The sequence below is a fragment of the Centrocercus urophasianus genome, unplaced genomic scaffold (genome assembly GCF_019232065.1).
Source record: "Centrocercus urophasianus isolate 14NV4802_14NV808 unplaced genomic scaffold, USGS_Curo_1.0 seq_9, whole genome shotgun sequence".
NCBI lineage: Eukaryota > Metazoa > Chordata > Aves > Galliformes > Phasianidae > Centrocercus > Centrocercus urophasianus.
The window spans coordinates 14133522-14152818 of NW_024885532.1; the positions used below are offsets into that span (position 1 = coordinate 14133522).

The following is a 19297-nucleotide window of genomic DNA, read 5'->3' on the forward strand; positions in this document are numbered from 1 at the left end:
ACAGACAAGCATTAGGCATATGCAGGCTTCCTTTCTCATTTCCCTTTCCTCCCTTCTTTTCCCTCTGTCTTCTTCTTACTTTCAATGTGACAAATATGCAGTGTTATCTTTCCAGATTATTATTATTATTTTTAATTCCAGTAGAATAGATAACTTGCAAACGCTCTCACAGGAACTTGGGTCAAAATGAGAAGCTAACAGTGCTGAACATCCTGATTCCCAGTAAAAAATTAAATTGTTGATTTCAAATTATAAAAACTGAAACTTGGAAGTCAGCTGCAAATCAAATTAGAAGAAGCTAGATGTATTTTAGAAAAGTGTTCCAAATTTCTCTGATAACTTTGCTTCCAAAGCAGTCTGCTCAATATTCAACCAATGCTAAAATTGCCATCCATCTCCTAGTCTGTGGTCTTTGTAAAGAAACATCCTTTCTGTACAAAAGTACTTGCTATGGGTAGCCCAGTCCTAGCTAGTCACATTTTTAGAGGTGTTTTTATTTTTTTATATGCTTGGGGAACACAAAAGCACAATGTGTTTCGCCATAATTAAAACTACTAATGTTATAGCACATTCACATGATGGAAAAGTATAAATATTCTATTATTGTGTTATGGAAGCCTGTGAAAGGTTGGAAAGCTGGATTCTTTGGAGTAAAGGTCAAAAATGTTAACCACTGCTGTAGAACCAAGAGTTGGTATGAGATTACAAGCCCCATGTTGCAAGTAAAATTTCTAGTCATCGAATTCCTTCTTGTTTTGTCAGATCAATTTATTGGGATTGCGTGTGCTTTGGCATCTTTTCTTGACATTCCTAGAGATGTAAAAAAATTAAAAGTTATAAGAGTAAATAACAGAATAAGAAACATTTAACTTGTACCATTTTTTTCTAGCTCTAGTAACATAAAGCTTTAGAAAAGAAAAGCACATCTTTTTCTTTGTAATTCCAACGTTAGGGAGACTAAAGCTAATTATTCATGCAATGCCATGGTGCTGTGCAGAAAACATACTGTGTCTTGTTATGTAAAAACTGCTTTAATGAGCAAAAATACAGTATAGAGAAAGTGAGGACAATAAAATTTTGAACACTGATGTTAGGAGAGTTTTTCCAGCTTCCTTTCATTGGCAATAAATTCTTTCAAATAATTTCAAGTTTTATAATTACTTGTGAGACTGTCCTAGAAAAAATAGCTTGGTGTAAGGTATGAAAGACAGGAGAAATTACTGGGAAATCTTTCCAGTTCAGGCTTGTAAACTTATATTTGAGAAATCATGCTTTGTGTACTTTGCTTTTGGAAAATAATTTGGTATCTGCATTCAAATGCATTGTCAGTTAATCTTTGTCTGGAGGCCAGTGGACTGCTGTGAATTTAGAACATTCTTTGGCTAAAACACTGAGCACACACCACAGCCATCCCTGCTGTGTTGAAGACCAGCTGGGAAAAAGATACATACTCTGAAGTTAAAATAGTTGGAACAGGTCCTGTACTTGATAACAGCTGAGTGCTGTAGTCAAATACAGCTATTGCAGCAGGATTCTATTGATTTATACTGGACAAAACGGGTGCTTTTATCAAACAGTTTTGTGGCTACTCAGCAGTCTGTGTCAAGCCATAGGCAAAGATTTTCAGGAAGTTCCTGGCATGCAGCGAGACAGAGAAAACTGGTTACTATACCAGGCAAATCGCTCAAATCACTTAGCAGCATGCCTGCCTCAGTCAGATGGAAAGCACATTCACATTATGCGGATTATACTGCAAGCCAGCGCAGCAGAAAGATTAGGCCTCACAATTTTCCAGGTAGTGTTTAAAATCTTTTCCCCAGCTGAAGGATATAGCTGACAGTTCACACTCCAGAGTCAAGTTAATCTGTAACATTATCCACCCATTTTGCACTGAGCAGTCCCCAAAGCAGTTTGTAATATGCATATGAACTGAACCATTGTTGTGATCAAATTTTAAATACCCTTGTGAAATGGGAAAAAAGGAAAGATAAAATAAAACCCTGCTGCTCTCGTACTGAAGATTGACAGCAAAAAGAAAAGTGCTGCTTCACTGAATGCATGGCTCTGGCTATGGTGGCTGCATTAAGTTGCTGGTGGGACTTCCAGTCCCTCCTCTAATGAATGGTTAATAGCTCAGTATTAACTCTGTAGAGCTGGGAGATGAAGCTTTCCTATTTTAGACCATTATGAAATCGTGGTGGTATGATATTTGAGTGATATTTATCATAAATTTTTTTGGTCAAGCATATTTGTTCAATATAGTTCACAAGCATCATTTTATTTGGTAGTGTATAACTATTTCACCACTGCAGCAGCTGTAGTGCAAAGTAATAAGAGCACATATTGCATTTGCTTAATTTTCTGGGTTTTAAAATTGGTTCTTGTCCTGGTGGCCAGACATCTCTTTGAATGACAGAGAGAAAAAGAGCGTCAGGAAGAAATTACCACTATGGCAAAAAATCGAAAACAACACATCATAGTTCAATTCTTTGCTGGCTTGATGCCCTCCTCAAGAGTGATTCACACCATTATTAGTTATATGCATTTGTTTCATAGTAGTGAAATTCACTCTTGACTTTACTGTATATTCAGAGTTGATTCCATTTGTGGAACTGTATAATTTGCTTTAATAACCTGAACACCAGTAATATGCCATGAGATTAGTAAAAGCTTCTATACTTTTTGACTATCCTGTTAAATTAAAGGGTTCTCAGTTAGTGCAGTCTCTGGTGAATTAGGAGGAGAAGAAAAAAAAATAAAAAAAGAAATATGGAATCTGTACTGTTGCTGCTAATAGGCCAGTTTCTTCTCTGACCTCTTAGAAATTTACTTTTTCTTATTAATGCCTCTGTTACGGCTCATTCCTGTAGAAAAAAAAAAAAAAAAAAAAAAAAAAAAAAGAGAGAGAAAGATTATTTCTCACTCTTTATTTCACATGGTCTTGACAAAATATTTAATTCATATTTCTTGATAGAGAAACAGAAAATCCTGAGGCATATTTTCCCCACCTTTCAAAAAGTCTTTTGAAAGTATATTACGAGAAAAAAAAAATATATATATATATCTTTTATTTGACATACCTGTGTTTTAGGAGCATGTTCAAACCATCCTGCAATTCAAGAAAAGAAAACTGATGTGATCAGATGATCAGAGGTCTGGAGCACCTCACCTATGAAGAAGGTTCGAGGGAATTGGGCTTGTTTAGCTTGGAGAGAAGTCTCCAGGGAGACCTCATTGTAACCTTCTAGTACTTGAAGGGAGCTTATAAAAAGGAGGAAGAACTGACTATTTACAGAGGCAGAGAACAATAGACAAGGAGGAACAAAATTAAACTAGAAGAGGGGAGATATAGATTAGATGTTAAATTTTCACTCAGAGGATATAGAGCACTGGAATATGCTGCCCAGAGAAGCTGTGGTGCTGTACGAGATGATCTACAGAGATCCCTTCCAAGCCATTTTCTTCTAATACTATATTAGGAGGATGAAGATTTCAACCCATGATTGTGCAAACTCCTTCTGTAAATATCACATAGATAATTAGAAAAAAAAAAAAAAAAAAAAAAAAAAAAAAAAAAGAAAAAGAAAAAGAAAAAAACCCCACAATCCTAATTCCAGGAAAAAAAAATATGCTAGTAATGATGTAGCTTCCCTCTAGGTTTGGTGATACAAAATGTATAATGAATACAACAAGAATATTGAGTATTGGCTTACTTTTTAACTGGCAAGGTAAAATAATATATGACATAATATGAATTGCCTTTGATTTCAAAATTTTTATAATTTTTTATGAAACTTCAGAGTTTCAAGAATCATTAGAAATCAGTATGAAAAACTACTATTACCTCATTCTGCAAAATCAGCAACAAAACCATTAGTTTATTAAAACTATGGTGTGAGTCTTAATTGATTTACTCACTTTATTGCACAAGTCTTTATTATGTAAATATTCATGTATTTTATCTTGAAGTAAATGTAATTATAATTCTGACACAAATATTATTTGCATAACAGTTGATCTCAAGGAGTAATTCATTAATATTCGATGAAGTGCTAATTTGTGCAGAGCTTAAAGCAATTGTAAACTTTATTTTGCCTTTAGATGTAAAATCGTTGCAATGTAAATATAACTGTAGAATTCTATTAATCAGTTTGAAAGTGTATCTGAGATTGAAATGTATATTCTTTTATTATTTTAACTATAGTGGATCAATATAAAATAATAATCACAACAGAGAATGGGTTTTCTAATATTCTTAACACCCTATTTAGCATGTACAGTGAGAAGCAATTGTATTATTTTATGATGACTTTGTTACCTTCCTTGTTACCTGAGAAATAATTCACAGGATATTCCCTTCAACTTCTTATTAGAAATATAGAAAAAAGGAGCAGGAGAAAATTGCAAGATGTAAAGAACTGATTTTTGAGAAATTTTCATATCAACATTTGTTCACACTATAGTCTTTCCATCTTACTGCATTATGAATATAAAATGTATTTACTACGGTTTTGAACAGATAGGGTAATTGTTTTGTATGCATCTACATAGCTGAAAATGAATGAAGCTGCACAAATGCAGTTGGTAATATATATCCAGCTTACATTTAACCCAATGCACTTTGTAAATGCCTATAGTCAAGTGAAGCTCTAGCTTGGTGATAACATTGATTTCTTGACTTTTTATAGACAGTCCCATGGAAAGTACACAATTTAGAGAAACTGTAAGTTAACATAAACCAAACATGACACCGAAAATATTTTGTCTCCTAACACACTACGAATTGCCTATATAAAATGTATAACAATAATACAGAATGTACTGCATATTAAAGGTGCACAGAACTTCCCACTGCAGATGGTTCTGAACTTTTTCTCAGACTTTATAATCTTCTACTAAATTGTTTCTGGATTATCTGGAGAAAATGAGAAATTAAGAGAGAGCAAAAGGTGTATGCACTGCAGAAATGCCCATATCATTGAATGCAATTTGAGCGATCAGCAAGTAGAGATATCTGCAGTTCTCAGCAGTTCTTCCTTGAAGATTACTACCTGCTGAGAAGAAGAAAAGCTCATATCACTGTAGGAGGACATCATAGAAGTAGGTCAAATGCCCACAGGTGACTGACCAATATGGGTATGTTAATATACTGTTCATTCTAATTCTTTCTATTTCTTAGGTGGTTCCACCATCTTCTCCTTCCTGCTCTCTCCTCCCTCACCTTTTTTTTTTTTTTTTTTCCTTTTAGTTTGCCCTAATATTGGCCTCCTTACAGATTGCCAGCCATCTGTCATTTAGCAGAACGCTTTTGGTAGCAGACTACTTGCAGTATGTTGTTCTCTGCTTGTTATTCAATCCAAGTGCTCTATTACCTGACCTTTAGTAGTAAAAAACTGTATACGGTATTTTCACATGAAAGGATAACCTAAAGAAGTCTTGTTTAAAAATGATATTTCATGTTGGAGCAGTTAACTGGACTGCCAGACTTGGCAAACTTGGAATAGTGTTTCTGAAGCCATGAAGAAATATAGTGACAGGTTACATTTTTATTTATTTATTTATTTATTTATTTATTTATTTATTTATGTGAAGATATCTTGCAAAGGAAATGTCATTCATTATACTGCTACAAGGTACATTTCCTTAACAACTTCCATAAGAAGTTCTAATTATCAATTCTCTCATTTAGAGAGAATTGTTCTAAATAATGTACTATTTTTTTACTTGCATGAACAATGTCATGGAATTAATGTATACTGACTATACTCACATGTTTAAGAGACATAGGCTTTTGCTTTCATGTAAAACAACAACAACAACAAAAACAATAAATATCCAAATAATTAAATTATAAATATAGATTAAAAAATGTTTTCAGAGCAAACGTGTACAGACTACAGTAAGTTTTCACCGTTATCTGCCTTCAGGTTTTTTGATTATGAATTCAAGATGGTGGAAGTGTTCTTCTGAGCCATTATTTTGAGCACTCTAAGGCTTCGTTTTACATCTAAAATCTCATGTTGATTTAACACATACACCAACTTTGATCTTCTCTGATCATATCTCAGCACCAGCTGTTTAGGAGATCTCTCGTACAGATATAGCACCCAAATCTTTGTTTCTATCAATAAACAAGATTCTACTTGACATCAGTTAAGCTGTGCCCATTTATATTGGTAGACTATTTGCCTCACAGGATTTATCAGAAGAACTTCAGTTTTTTGTTTTCTCTATCACTCAAAATAGAGAACTCTATTTTCTGCCGATTTGAATTGGATTTCAGCTGCAGAAGAAAGAACAGCTGCTTACAGTTGACCTTTCAAGCCTGCTTTGATATATCCCATTGAAAAAAAGTAACTCTTAGAACAGTATTCCTTAGTTCAAACCTGTCACGTGATGAATAACTCCTCCCACAATCCTTGAGAAACAAGGAGGTGAGGGGAGAAGAAGAATAAGAAGCTTAAGATAAAATAAAAGAGACCCTGTAAAGAGGAACTTCAGTATTTGTACCACATTAACGCTGTTATTAGTGTGTCCATGAAGATTGGCTCCTTATTCTTTTCCTGTGCCATTTCCTTTCCTGTGAATTAATCATACAGTGTTTTCAAACTAGATGACTGCCTTGTCCTCTTTTCATAGCTGTGGAGTGTGGCTGGTGAGCAGTAGATGGTGCCAGTTTGTTTTCCAAATGGGAGACAAGTTTGACTTGGCAAGGTTGCCAACTGCTATAGTAGTCTGGGAGCATGGTTTAACTGACTGTCACTAATTGAAGGAAGAAGACTAATGGCTACATATAATATTTCCACAGTAATGAGAGCATCACTTTGACGCTGCTGTGTTGCTCTATGAGAGACTAAAATGTTTTACAGGGATGGCAGAGTGTATCACTCACAACCTCCTTCCACCCACACAGCCTAAATGTCATAATGTAGAGAACAAGCTGGCTTGGCTAAGGAATTCTAGACTTCTGCTTTTCCAACTCAAAATGGGAAGAAAAGTGGGCCTAGTGGAAAAACACTGGCCAGCTCCAACTGAATGCCAGAAGTACCACTTAACCAACATCTAATGATAAGTAGAAAAATGTCTCCACCCAGACCACAATAATCAAAGAGTGATAGCGATGCTATATTGAAGTGATGGCATGAATTACTTCTGAAAGTATGCTACATTGGTGACAGAGACATTGTTTCACAAGTAAGTAATGAACACATCAAATTTATTAGGAAGAGAGGAAAGAAACCACATCAGCGGATTCAGCATTTATGCAACTCACAAGTCAAAGACTGGACAGTAGCCATGATCTCCCATCAGAGAAATGATAGGTTTCACTCAGGAAAGTAAATCACTGCAAGACAGCGGACTGAGGACAGAATTGTCTGTTTAGACTCTCCAACAGATGCAGTCTATGCTCAGAATTGTTATAAAACATGTTTTCTCCATTGTATGATTTACTCTGGCTTAGAAATTCATTTTGTCAACATGAGCATGTTTACTGTTGCTTTCAAATTCTCTAACTTGGCAGACAGGCAGCTAAACTACAAAGAAATGTAGGACAGAAGCTGCATCTGTCTGCCTGCTTTATAAAAGGAAAAGAAGGGACTTCACGTGAAACTTTATAGCCAGTTTGAACAGTCTCACCAATCACTGTCCACCCTTACACATGTCCTATTCTAAGATAAGTAATGAAGAGGATAATAAGGTGAGAGTGGTTGGTACCGATGTCATTTACCTGGACCTGAGCAAGGCCTTTGACATGGTCCCCCACCACATCCTCATCTCCAAATTGGAGGGAAGTGGATTTGATGGGTGGACGACCCGATGGATAAGAAACAGGTTGAAAGGCCGCAGACAGAGGGTGGTGGTCAATGGCTCTATGTCCAGGTGGAGGCCGGTAACAAGTGGTGTCCCCCAAGGGTCTGTCTTGGGACCGGTGCTCTTTAACATCTTTATTAATGACATCGATGAGGGAATTGAGTGCACCCTCAGCAAGTTTGCTGACGACACCAAGCTGAGTGGTGCGGTTGATACGGTGGAAGGAAGGGATGCCATTCAGAGGGACCTCGACAGGCTGGAGGGCTGGGCTCGGGTGAACCTAATGAGGTTCAACACGGCAAAGTGCAAGGTTTTGCATTTGGGCTGGAAGAACCCCAGGCACCCGTACAGGCTGGGAGGAGTGGTCCTTGAGAGCAGCTCGGCAGAGAAGGACCTGGGGGTCCTGATGGACGAGAGACTGAACATGAGCCAGCAGTGCGCTCTGGCAGCTCGAAAGGCAAATGGGATCCTGGGCTCCATCAGGAGAGGGGTGGTCAGCAGGGACAGGGAGGTGATTGTCCCTCTCTACTCGGCTCTTGTGAGGCCCCGTCTGGAGTACTGTGTCCAGGTGTGGAGCCCTCAGTACAAGAAAGACATTGAGATTTTGGAAAGGGTCCAGAGGAGGGTGACTAAGATGATCAGGGGGCTGGAGCACCTCCCCTATGAGGACAGGCTGAGGGAGTTGGGCTTGTTCAGCCTGGAGAAGAGAAGGCTGCGTGGTGACCTCATTGCAGCCTATCAATACCTGAAGGGAACCTACAGCCAGGAGGGGAGTAAACTCTTCAAAAGGGCTGACAACAGCAGGACTAGGGGAAATGGATCGAAGTTGAAGGAGGGAAGATTTAGGTTGGATGTTAGGGGGAAGTTCTATACAAGGAGAGTGGTTAGGCCCTGGAACGGGCTGCCCAGGGAGGTTGTGGATGCCCCGTCCTTGGATGTGTTTAAGGCCAGGTTGGACAGGGTCCTGGGCAACCTGATCTAAATGTGTGTGTTTGGTGGCCCTGCTAGGCAGGGGGGTTGGAACTACATGATCCTTGAGGTCCCTTCCAACCCGGGTGATTCTGTGATTCTGTGTGTGATTCTGTGTGGTATATTATGATGCATGAGATCAGAAAAAGAGGAGGTTGTGCTTCTCCAGGTGATTTGGAGAGGATTATACATTTATATATCTATCTGGAAGATATTTAGCTAGCAGGAAACTTACCTGTGTAATCTGTTCTTATTCTGTTCTTTAGATCTGAAGACACTAAGATTTAGCAATCAAAACATCATTGTTAGGAAGGCCTTGTTGAGATTTTAACATGGAAATGTATTTGTAGAGTTTATTTGGTCCTTCCTGATTACAGACGTGATAAAGTGCTACTTCCAGACCAGGAAAAATCATAGGTGACATAAATGATTCTTAGTTAATACCTTAACATCAGGGAAGTTATAAAAAGATGTTTATGTGCCAAAGGATTGGCAAGGTCATATTGTTTCTGGAAGAATATAGACATCAGATCACACAACGGTACTTGCTTGATATTATCTCTTCATTTGGTACAGCTGCAAGACTTGGACCTGTCTCATATTTTAGGATTATATAGGTCCCCAGCTGAGGCAAACATTTGAGCATGCTTTAAATGCAATTCTAATTAAAACCTTTTTCTCCTTGCCATTCCAACTTAAAGGCTGCTAGTCCAAATTAAATGCCATTAGCTTATACATTTTTCTCACTGCAGTATTGAGATGTCAGCCATAAATCAAAATCTTTTTATCTTCTGACTTTGATCCAATATGTCTCTAATAAACCCTTAGTTACACTGTTATGTAGAACGGTTGTAATAGGGTCCATGACACCATTTAGAACATGTTTATTTTAATAAGAAGAATTAATAAATTGTGTTTTCTCTAAAAATAACTAAAACAAAGAAACAAACAAACAAACAAACAAACAAAAAAACACCAACAACAACAACAAAAAACAAACCGAAACAAACAACTCTTGTCTTCAGAGTAAAAGTTTTTTATTGTTGTTCAGTAACAAGTAAATTAAGTCTAGATTTTCATACAGTGTATATTTATTAATAAGCCATTTGCCAAATTATCTGATTAACAATTTAATCAATGAAATGCAATTTAGGATTACTGATGATGTTAGTCTTATCTCTTGAGATTAGAAGTAAGTTTCCTGTAATGTAGGTTTGGAAGCAGTGCCAGGGCTGGTGTGTGTTTTCATACAGTTTTCTCTCAGTGTACAACGCGCAGACATTTTTTGACAATTATTTCCTGTAACATTTTAAAGAAGTGGTAGAAAGTTACTGGCAGAAAATTTAGTATCAGGGTTAGCGAATTCATATAGGATCAGGCATTCACAGAGTTAAGGTTATGGACATGTAAGATGAGATGGAAGTAGTGGGATACCACTAGCTGTTCTTCAGTGTAGATCTAAACCTTAATCCATAAAGATTGTTAAAGCCTCTGGAGAGGCTGGGTGACTGTGGTGACTGTTATCCTAAAAAACAGATGGTAAAGTGAGTGACACCTATAAATGTGCAGGCTGTGTTACTTCACTGACAAGATGCTAAGCCCTTCTGGCACTAAAGTAAAAAGACAGGTGTTTTTGACACAAAAAAGTAGTATTGAAACTATGCCTCAAGCCATGTGGAGAGTCAGAGCCAATTTTTCAAGTAGAAGTAACTAAAAATCTAAATTGGGGTATACATGTAGAAGCACGACAGCTTCAGATCTTTCTCATCAATAAATTTTTGACGAGTTCTAGTGCCTGTCTTATACCTGTAAAATTAGCCAATTGCCGTTCAAATAAAACTCACCATTTCAAGGTTTGAACTGTTTGTAGCTTTGCTCTAGAAATCTTTTGCAGCTAATTTCCTAGCAAATGAAATGGCAAGAAGAATTTTTTGCTTTCTTTGAAAACTTCCTTTATGTTCCACAGTAGGATTCTTCAGTTACCTTTGCGTCTGCCTTAAATACAATATGAAGTTAATCAAGTACTCAGATACCATGTATTATAATAGCAATTAGCCTGTTTAGAGATTCATGTGGCCAACAGGGAAAGCACAATGGTGTAAAAACCGATTTAATGAGTATACTTACTTGAAAATCCATAATCACTTCAACAGATTACTTTGTTGAAAAAAGTATTAAAGCTAATAGCATTTAATCTACTTGCTTGAATGTAGTAATATTTTTCAGAAACCAGTAAAAATAAAGCTTCAGTAATCGAGTACTACCAGATGGTAAAATCTCAAGTGCAATTCTTTCTCTGAGAAATTGGGCTTCTATCTTTTTTCTGCCTTCAAATTTTAAACACCTATTTATGTTTATGGATGAAAGTAAGTTGTTAAGCAATAAAAACTGCCTCAGGTTCACACTGAAAGAAAATGCAATGGAACTCAAAATAATAATAATAATAGTAATAATAATGATAGTAAAAAAAAAAAAAAAATCCATGAAGAATAAAGGGAAGTCTATCTTCTCTTTGTAGTTGTGATGTGAATTACATCCACTACTTGAAAACAGTTTTTTTGCATTGCAATGGCAAGTCTTTTATGTATCCAGGAGCTGACTACTTCTTTTCCACAAATACAATGTCCATTATAGTCTATACAAATTATCAGTTTCAGAATATCTTTATATACTTCACCCTTATTATCTCTTTTAGTTGGAGTAGTTCTCCTCTAGGCAAATAATCTCCTTGTTCATTTGTTTTGGCTGGATAGGTTATTATTACAGTTCTGATCTAAATGGTGTGTTCAGCCACTATGTGTTTCTGGTAACCAGGACACTTTAGCAATGTATTTTATTATTCTATGATAATTAAATTATATTGGCAGGTGCAGAACATGTGGATGACAAAAAGGTTTACATCTGCACATTAAAATAAACCATAAGGCTTCTTTTCTTTTTTTTAAGTATTGTTTCCCATGTTGCTCATTCAATGTCAATATGATAAAAAAACTGTAATACAACAACAAAAATGATTTATAGGTCCGAAAGTAAGCAGTAAAAGAGAAAGCATGACTCCACAGTCTTCTGTTAGGGTTACTAACCTAGAAGGGGGTTTCATTTGAGCAGCACTGCATAAAATCCCTGGGAAAAGTGTCTGGAGACAGGTTCTTCCCTTTTTCAGTGAGTGCTTGTTTTATTAGACTTTTCTCTCATAGCTATACATTCTGCATTCTTGGTTGTACAAGAGACCAATCTCTAAAGAAGATTAGAAAGTAGTTCTATTCCAGCCTGGTGATGAGGACATCTTTCAAGGCTTCATTATAGATTGGGAGGACCAGCTTTCCACTTTCCCAAGTAACTATTGTAGCCATGTAATTACTGTGCTAAAACTGTTCATTAAAACCACATCCATTCTTCAATAGCCATATTTAAACAGCAAATATTGAATTTTACTAGGAACTATTGTAATTTACTACATCTCATCTATTGAAATCTAAGTGAATGCTTATTTTAAGAAACAGTGTTATTTTCACAGCCAGAAGTTTAGATATGGCAAAACTAATCTGCTTTTGCCACCATTAATCATAACTCTGTCTCTTCTGATTAATTTCACACTTTTTTTTTACTATTTATGCACTGCTGTTAATAATTTCCTTAATGTATGCTCAAATTGCCATATATTACCCAACTTCATCACAGAATATATCTTTTAGTTTAAATTTGTTTTTCTTGCTTCTTCCTGAGGAGCATAAAATGGTATTTCTGATATATTTGACAGCTAACCATCTTTTTTTTTTTTTAATCCCTCAAACAGATTGTTTTGTTTCCTAATAGTTCCCCAGTCAGTAAGAGTAAAAAACATAGTATTACTCATGAAAAACTCATTTTTATTTAATGTCTGATAATTTTTGCTCCTAACGGTATGGAAAAGGACTTGTTTCTCAGCCCTCATCTCTCATAAGCTGAGATGTGCATATGGATGTCTTTTGGATTAGTGTCAAACTTGAAGTGTTCTGTGATCCTGATTCTTTTTCAGTAGTTGCAGACTTTTATCCATATTAGCATTCATGTTATTCCAAGACTAACTAGGGGGAACTTCTTTCAAAATGAGCTTTTACTTTGACCTGAAAGGATACTAGAATTTTTCTTGATCTAGTTTCTGTACTTCACCCAGTTTGGCTTGGAAGACCCAGCTCTCAGTGAGTTGCACTTGTTGCCTGAGTGGCTATAGGGTTCAGTTGAAATCAAGCCCTTCATTTATGTGAGAAGTCACATTGTCTAGAACTAAAAGATTCTAAGATTTCAGCTGAATGCGTAGGCTTTAAAGTATAAAATTCTCTTTGGCTCATATCCTTCATGGAGCTGGCAGAGATGTGTGTAAGTACTAGTCATAAAATCATAAAATAATTTAGGCTGGAAGGCTTTGCTGGAGGTTCGGTCTGTAACTCAGAGAGCCCAAACCGGGCACAGTATTCCAGCTGTAGTCTTACAAGCACTGAACAGAGAAAAATGATCATTGCCCTCTAAGTCTGACTACATTTTTGCTCAGTTATCTACCCAGTCTTCTTTACTAGAAGGTAACACTGCTGAGAGAACATTGAACATGTTGGTCTGTAGATCTCTCCTAGGTCTTTTTTGCCAAAGCTGATTTCTATCCAACCTGCATTATTACATGGAGTTATTCCCTCCCAGGGACAGGACTTATGCATTGCTGAACTTCACAAGGTTTCTGTTGTCCGTTTATCCAGCCTGCAGATCTCCTTCTGAATAGACCTCTGCTTTTCAGTATGCAGAGCACCTGTCTCCACCTTCATCTGTGCTCTTGCAGAGGGTGCGCTCTGTCTCATGTTCTAGGTAGTCAAGGGGCAGTTAGGTGGTTAAGATCAAACATTTAAAATTAGATCATAAATTGGTAATATATCTTACTAATACATTTAATTTGATTTCTGTCCTTACGTATTCTAGAAAATAAATGACATTTTCTAATTCGTCTGAATGCAGCATCAAAGCTTCATTAAGGCTGGGGAGTTCGTACAAAATTATTATTAATGTTATTAATTTTGTAAATTGATGTCCAACTGCTATGGCAATGGGTACTCTATAGATTGTGCTGTTCAATAAATGTAAGTTTGGGAATGTCTGATATCGGCAAAATTAAGTGACTCAAAATGAATTTTGCAGAGTACAAAATCTAATAATGATATTGTCTTTATATCAGAAAATATTTAACAAGTTTTTAAAAAATCTCCAATGCTCTGGACCTTGATTTCCTTTTTTGTTTGAGGGCTAGAACATTAGGATTATGCTCATGTATCTAACACCATTTCTTCCCAAGACTAGCATCTCATTGTAATTTTCTTTTTTTAAAAAGCAATGTTTTTTTCATGTGATCTCCATCATTGCATCTTAGTATTTCTTGGTTGCATAGTGAGCAATTTGATATCTAATTCCTTATTTGGAGAAAATATTTTTTTGTGAAATGCTCTATGTTGAATCTTGTGGGGTTGAGACAGTTAATCTACCTTTTTCTACTCCTTAATAAACCAATGCATTTTATGCCAATTTATCTACTAATTTCATAATCGCTACCCATTATAAATTATAAACTCAGAAACTAAAATCTCTAAATACATTTCATTACATTACTCTGTAAATAGTATGAAGCTATTATAGATATTGATGAAAATGTTAATTCCATTTATTTAAACAAAGGAATGACACTTGCATGTCAGTATTACCTATTATGGAATGCAGACTCTGCTAAGTGCGTATAATTTATGTGGGTTCTATCTAGTTCAGTATTTCACCTAGCAAATGTACTAAGATATTGGTGATATTCTTTCACTTCACTTATTTTTTATAACGACAGGAAGGAGTTTGTGATTATCTCACATGAATACCTGTACCACATAGGCTCTGGGATTTCTTTTGATTGGTTAATTCAATTGGTTTATCTTGTTGGTTATTGGAATCTCTATTTTGGAAGAAAATATTTCTATTCTAGCAATATTCAGTGACAGTGAATGTCAGGGTACTTCTGAACTTTTTTTTTTTCTTTTTTTTTAATTTATTAAATAATAGGTTACATTTTAAGTATGTTGATTTAAATTTTTTAGTAATTTAATCTTGCTGTTACTTGTGTCTGTCAGATTAAAGCATCTGCTATCAGAAAATTTGTAATATAGCTAAAGGTTCTCTGATTTGATGATTTGATGAGATCCATTGGTCCACTTCTTGAGCCTTGAAACAATCTTCTAGTTCTCTGATCTTCCACATCCTGAAAGATTTCTTTTCTGATGCTCAGATGAATAGATTACTATTCTAGTAGTGGGCTTTTCTACATGATATACAAAAGTAATGCACTGGGCCTATTTTAACATGACATTCTGCATTATTTATATGAATAATTAGAATGCAATTTATGTTAGAATCACATTAACCTTTTTTGCTACCTTGTATATGAAACTCATGCTCAACCGATTATTCACGATGGCCCTTATATCTTCTTGGATGTAACTACTTCCCCAGAAGGTTTTTTTGTTGTTCTTGTCTCTTGTCCACCATCATTCCCAGCTGTCAGTCATGTTTTTTATATCTGGTCATGTTGCAATACATAGCTTACTTGGACCCAGTGTTCCCCAGGGCTCAGTGCTGGGGCCTGTCCTCTTCTATATCTTTAATGATGACCTGGATGAGGACACTGAGTGCACCCTTAGTAAGTTTGCAGATGACACCAAGTTGGCTGGAAGTGTCTATCTGCCTGGGGGTAGAGAGGCCCTACAAAGGGGTCTGGACAGGCTGGATAGCTGGGCTGAAGCCAATGGGAAGAGATTCAACAAGGCCAAATGCCTGGTCCTGCCACAACTTTGGCCACAACCCCAGGCAATGCTACAGGCTTGGGGCAGAGTGGCTGGAAGACTGCATAGAGGAAATGGACCTAGGGGTATTGATTGGTGCTTGGCTGAACGTGAGCCAGCAGTGTGCCCGGTTGGCCAAGAAGGCCAATGGCATCCTGGTTGGCATCAGAAACAGTGTTGCTGGAAGTAACAGGGAAGTGATTGTCCCCTGTACTCAGCTCTGGTGAGGCCACACCTGGAATACTGTGTCCAGTTTTGGGCCCCTCACTGCAAGAAAGACATGGAGGCCCTGGAGCATGTTCAAAAAAGGGCAACAAAGCTGTGAGGGGTCTGGAGTACAGGGCTTATGAGGAGTGGCTGAAGGAGCTGGGAATGTTCAGCCTGGAGAAGAGGAGGCTCAGGGGAGACCTTATTGCTCTCTATAACTACCTGAAGGGAGGTTGTAGTGAGCTGGGTGTTGGCCTCTTCTCTCCCATAACTAGTGATAGAACTAGATGGAATGTCTTCAAGCTGCACCAGGGGAGATTTAGGCTGGACTTTAGGAAATACCACTTTTCTGAAAGATTGGTGAGGCACTGGAATGGGCTGCCCAGGGAGGTGATGGAGTCACCGACCCTGGAGGTGTTCAAGGAATGTTTGGATTTTGTGTTGAGGGACATGGTTTAGTGAGAACTATTGGTGACAGGTGGATGGTTGGACTGGATGAACTTGAAAGTTTTTTCCAACCTTAGTGATTCTGTGATTCGGTGATTCTGTGATTCAAATTGCATCAGGATCCAAAATTCCTCCTACTCAGTGATTTGTTTTATTTATTCACTTTTCCCTTAATTCTTGTTTGTGTGCAAACTTCATATCTAATAGTTTTGTCACATCTATTGATAAAGATCATAAATCACAGAGCCAAGGTTTATTCCTTGAAGGATACCAGTAAAAATAAACCTGGTTGATCATGATTCTCTGTTTACCGTTAGTTTTTTACAGTTATTAACCACTTTTTCATTAATTTAATGTGTAAAGACTAGAAGTATTCTCTAGTTTCACTAGCAAAATGCTGTGAAGTGTTGATTATTTTTTTTATGAAATAGAAATCAATGTCACTAAACCACTATTATTTTTTATTATACTACAATTACCCTTGTCAAATAAAATTTTATTCATTTTACTGAATTTGTTTTTCATGAACCTATATTATCATATTTCCTAATCATATGTGTCTAAGTTTCTATAGGTATGTGATACTTTCTCGGAGTCAGAATGAAATTGACTTCTATAACCTTTAAAAAACTATTTATGGAATATTTCTGCCTTCATGTTGTTGTTGACTATTCCAACGTGCCAGTCATGCCAACATTCTTTTGAATGTAGGTTCTACTTCTAAAAAACATTTTTTCTTTTGTTCTAAGCTACTCTTTAAAATTACTACTGCTGCCTTTCTTGATCACTGAATCCTTTGAGATCTAGTAAAATGTTTTTTCCCTTATCTGCATATAATCCATTTAAAGGTACCTGCTGTTTCTAGAATGTCACATAAGCACTTATTTACATATTATCACAGACAGTAAAATGAACAGTAAAATTGATGTGCTTATCTCATTCAGTATTACGTTCATCACTGAACTGTGTCTTTAACATGGAAGGCAAAGTAAATTTTTGGACAATAAACATATCCTATTCATAGCAATGAAAGGTCAAAGACACAAGAACACATTATAAATAAAATATTCACAAGAAAGCTCTGCATTCAATTATGGTGGTAGCTTCCAGTACAGATTATTCCAGATTCTCCCATACACCACTGTCCCAACTGCATGTAGATTAAAAGACTGCGGAGGCACTTATGACACATTATTTCTTCTCTGAATGACCCAAAACTTACCTTGTTAATGATGGGGAAAAGGGTAGTGCTCTTAGCATACAGATGTCATTATATCTGCATTCCTCCATTCTTGAAAACAGGAGTATGGGAATCTGTAATGTTCACAGTTATTTGTGACCTCTTATATTATTGTGTTACTTCCAAAACACAGTTTAGAACATTTGGCATCATAATAGTAAATTAACATTATACTTCATGAGGTGGTGAATTTTGTAACCTGTTCAGTCAAGTGTCATAATTCAGTTAATTTTATTTTAGGCATAAAACCTGTGAGTTTACAATAAAATGCTCAAAAGCATTATATCAAACAATGTATATAAAGCTATTTTTGTATATAAAGCTATTTTTCTTCACTGTTACCTGCTGGATTTTTTAACTGCTGCTTAGTGTTCCACTGAGCACAAACTGCTGCTCTATTTATTCTGACTTTGGACAGTCAAAAATATTATGTCATGCTTTTAGCTGGTTTCAGTGGGTATTGTATCACATATAAAAATTGAGTTAAATATTTATAAGATTGCATGTATTCTTAAGGGATAGAAAAACATTATTGTAGCTAATGTGATTAGTGTTTACCTTTTTGCCCTCTGCAAACCATCTTCCGCACACCAAGGACAAAATTTAAGTTCTGAACTAATAAGCTCTTAAGAGTCCTTACTAATTATAATTTTCAGTCCTGCTTTTTTATTCCTTTGTAATCTCAGTAACCATTTTAACACCTTGTCAGGCATTCAGGAATTTCCATCTGTTCAGCCTTGTGCATTTGTGAAATAAACCCATCTGTACAGCTGATTAAAAATTGGATGTGGTCCATGTTTTGTCTTGATTCTGAAAGAAACAGTATTGCTGCAGCAGTTGTTGATGTAGGGACTGAGTATAGAATGGAACGTACAAGGCTAATGGAGCAAAATAGCTTTCAGTGTTTTCATTTGTATTTAATAATTGTTTAAAATAAAATCAGAGCAAATTAAGTGTGACAAGTAAGACCAATTAGAAAGGCTGTAAAGTTCAATCTGCAGTTAGAATATGAAGATCTTTAGAATTACTGTCATTTCAATCAAGGTGAATCCATGATGACAGCAGCTTCTCACTGTTATACAAACATCCTTAAGTTTATTCTCAGAGTGCATTTGTTTCATGTTTGTTTTTCATTGGTGTGGTGGGCAGTCTTCAGTGGCATGCTTTCAGAAAGGAAAGACAGGTGTATGATTCCTTATCTGCAAATTGGGTCGAGTATATTGGGTCAATAGAGTATAAATACAAATATCAAGAATAACTGATTCTTGATTTGTATGTGCATTAGGCAAAGATACCAGCTCCCTTATTTCCATTCGTAATTGCTCTGCCACTTCTGAAGGTTTTGTGGATGCAAAGCTTCAAAAGGTGACAGGATACTGTCACGGTTTTATGTTTTTTTTGGTTTTCAGTATTCCACAATAAAACATCATGTAGTGTACTGGGAATTAAAGTATTAATACTCTAATTCCAGGTACCTATCTCTATACATTATGGAAGTCATGGGATCTGGCCCTTCCGGGTGGGGCGGTCTCTTACTGCCTCACACTGGGTGCTGGAGGGTGCTTTCCTAGCCGTTCCAAGCTTTTCAGGTTTGACTAGGTCTCAGGAACTCTCTCCTATCTTATTTATTAGTCTCAATTTCAATTAGATTGTATAACACAATTATATTGTGTTATCTTGCATTCTGATATCACAGTTAGTAAAATGTTTTTCTCCATAGATTGTTGCCACTGTTTTTCCTTCCTTCCTTCCTTCCTTCCTTCCTTCCTTCCTTCCTTCCTTC

At 36.4% G+C, this 19297-nt stretch overlaps 1 protein-coding gene across 7 annotated transcripts in view; it reads left to right on the forward strand.

Annotated features, from left to right (window-relative positions):
* Positions 1-19297, forward strand: part of PCDH9 (protocadherin 9) — a 703877-nt gene that overhangs the window by 360380 nt on the left and 324200 nt on the right. The window contains exon 6 of one of the 7 annotated variants that reach the window (XM_042838944.1): positions 13033-13039. The exons of the other annotated variants lie outside the window; for them this stretch is intronic. Within the exon in view, the coding sequence (XP_042694878.1) occupies positions 13033-13039 (7 nt within the window). The remainder of the gene's footprint in view (positions 1-13032; positions 13040-19297) is intronic. 7 annotated transcript variants of the gene reach the window in all.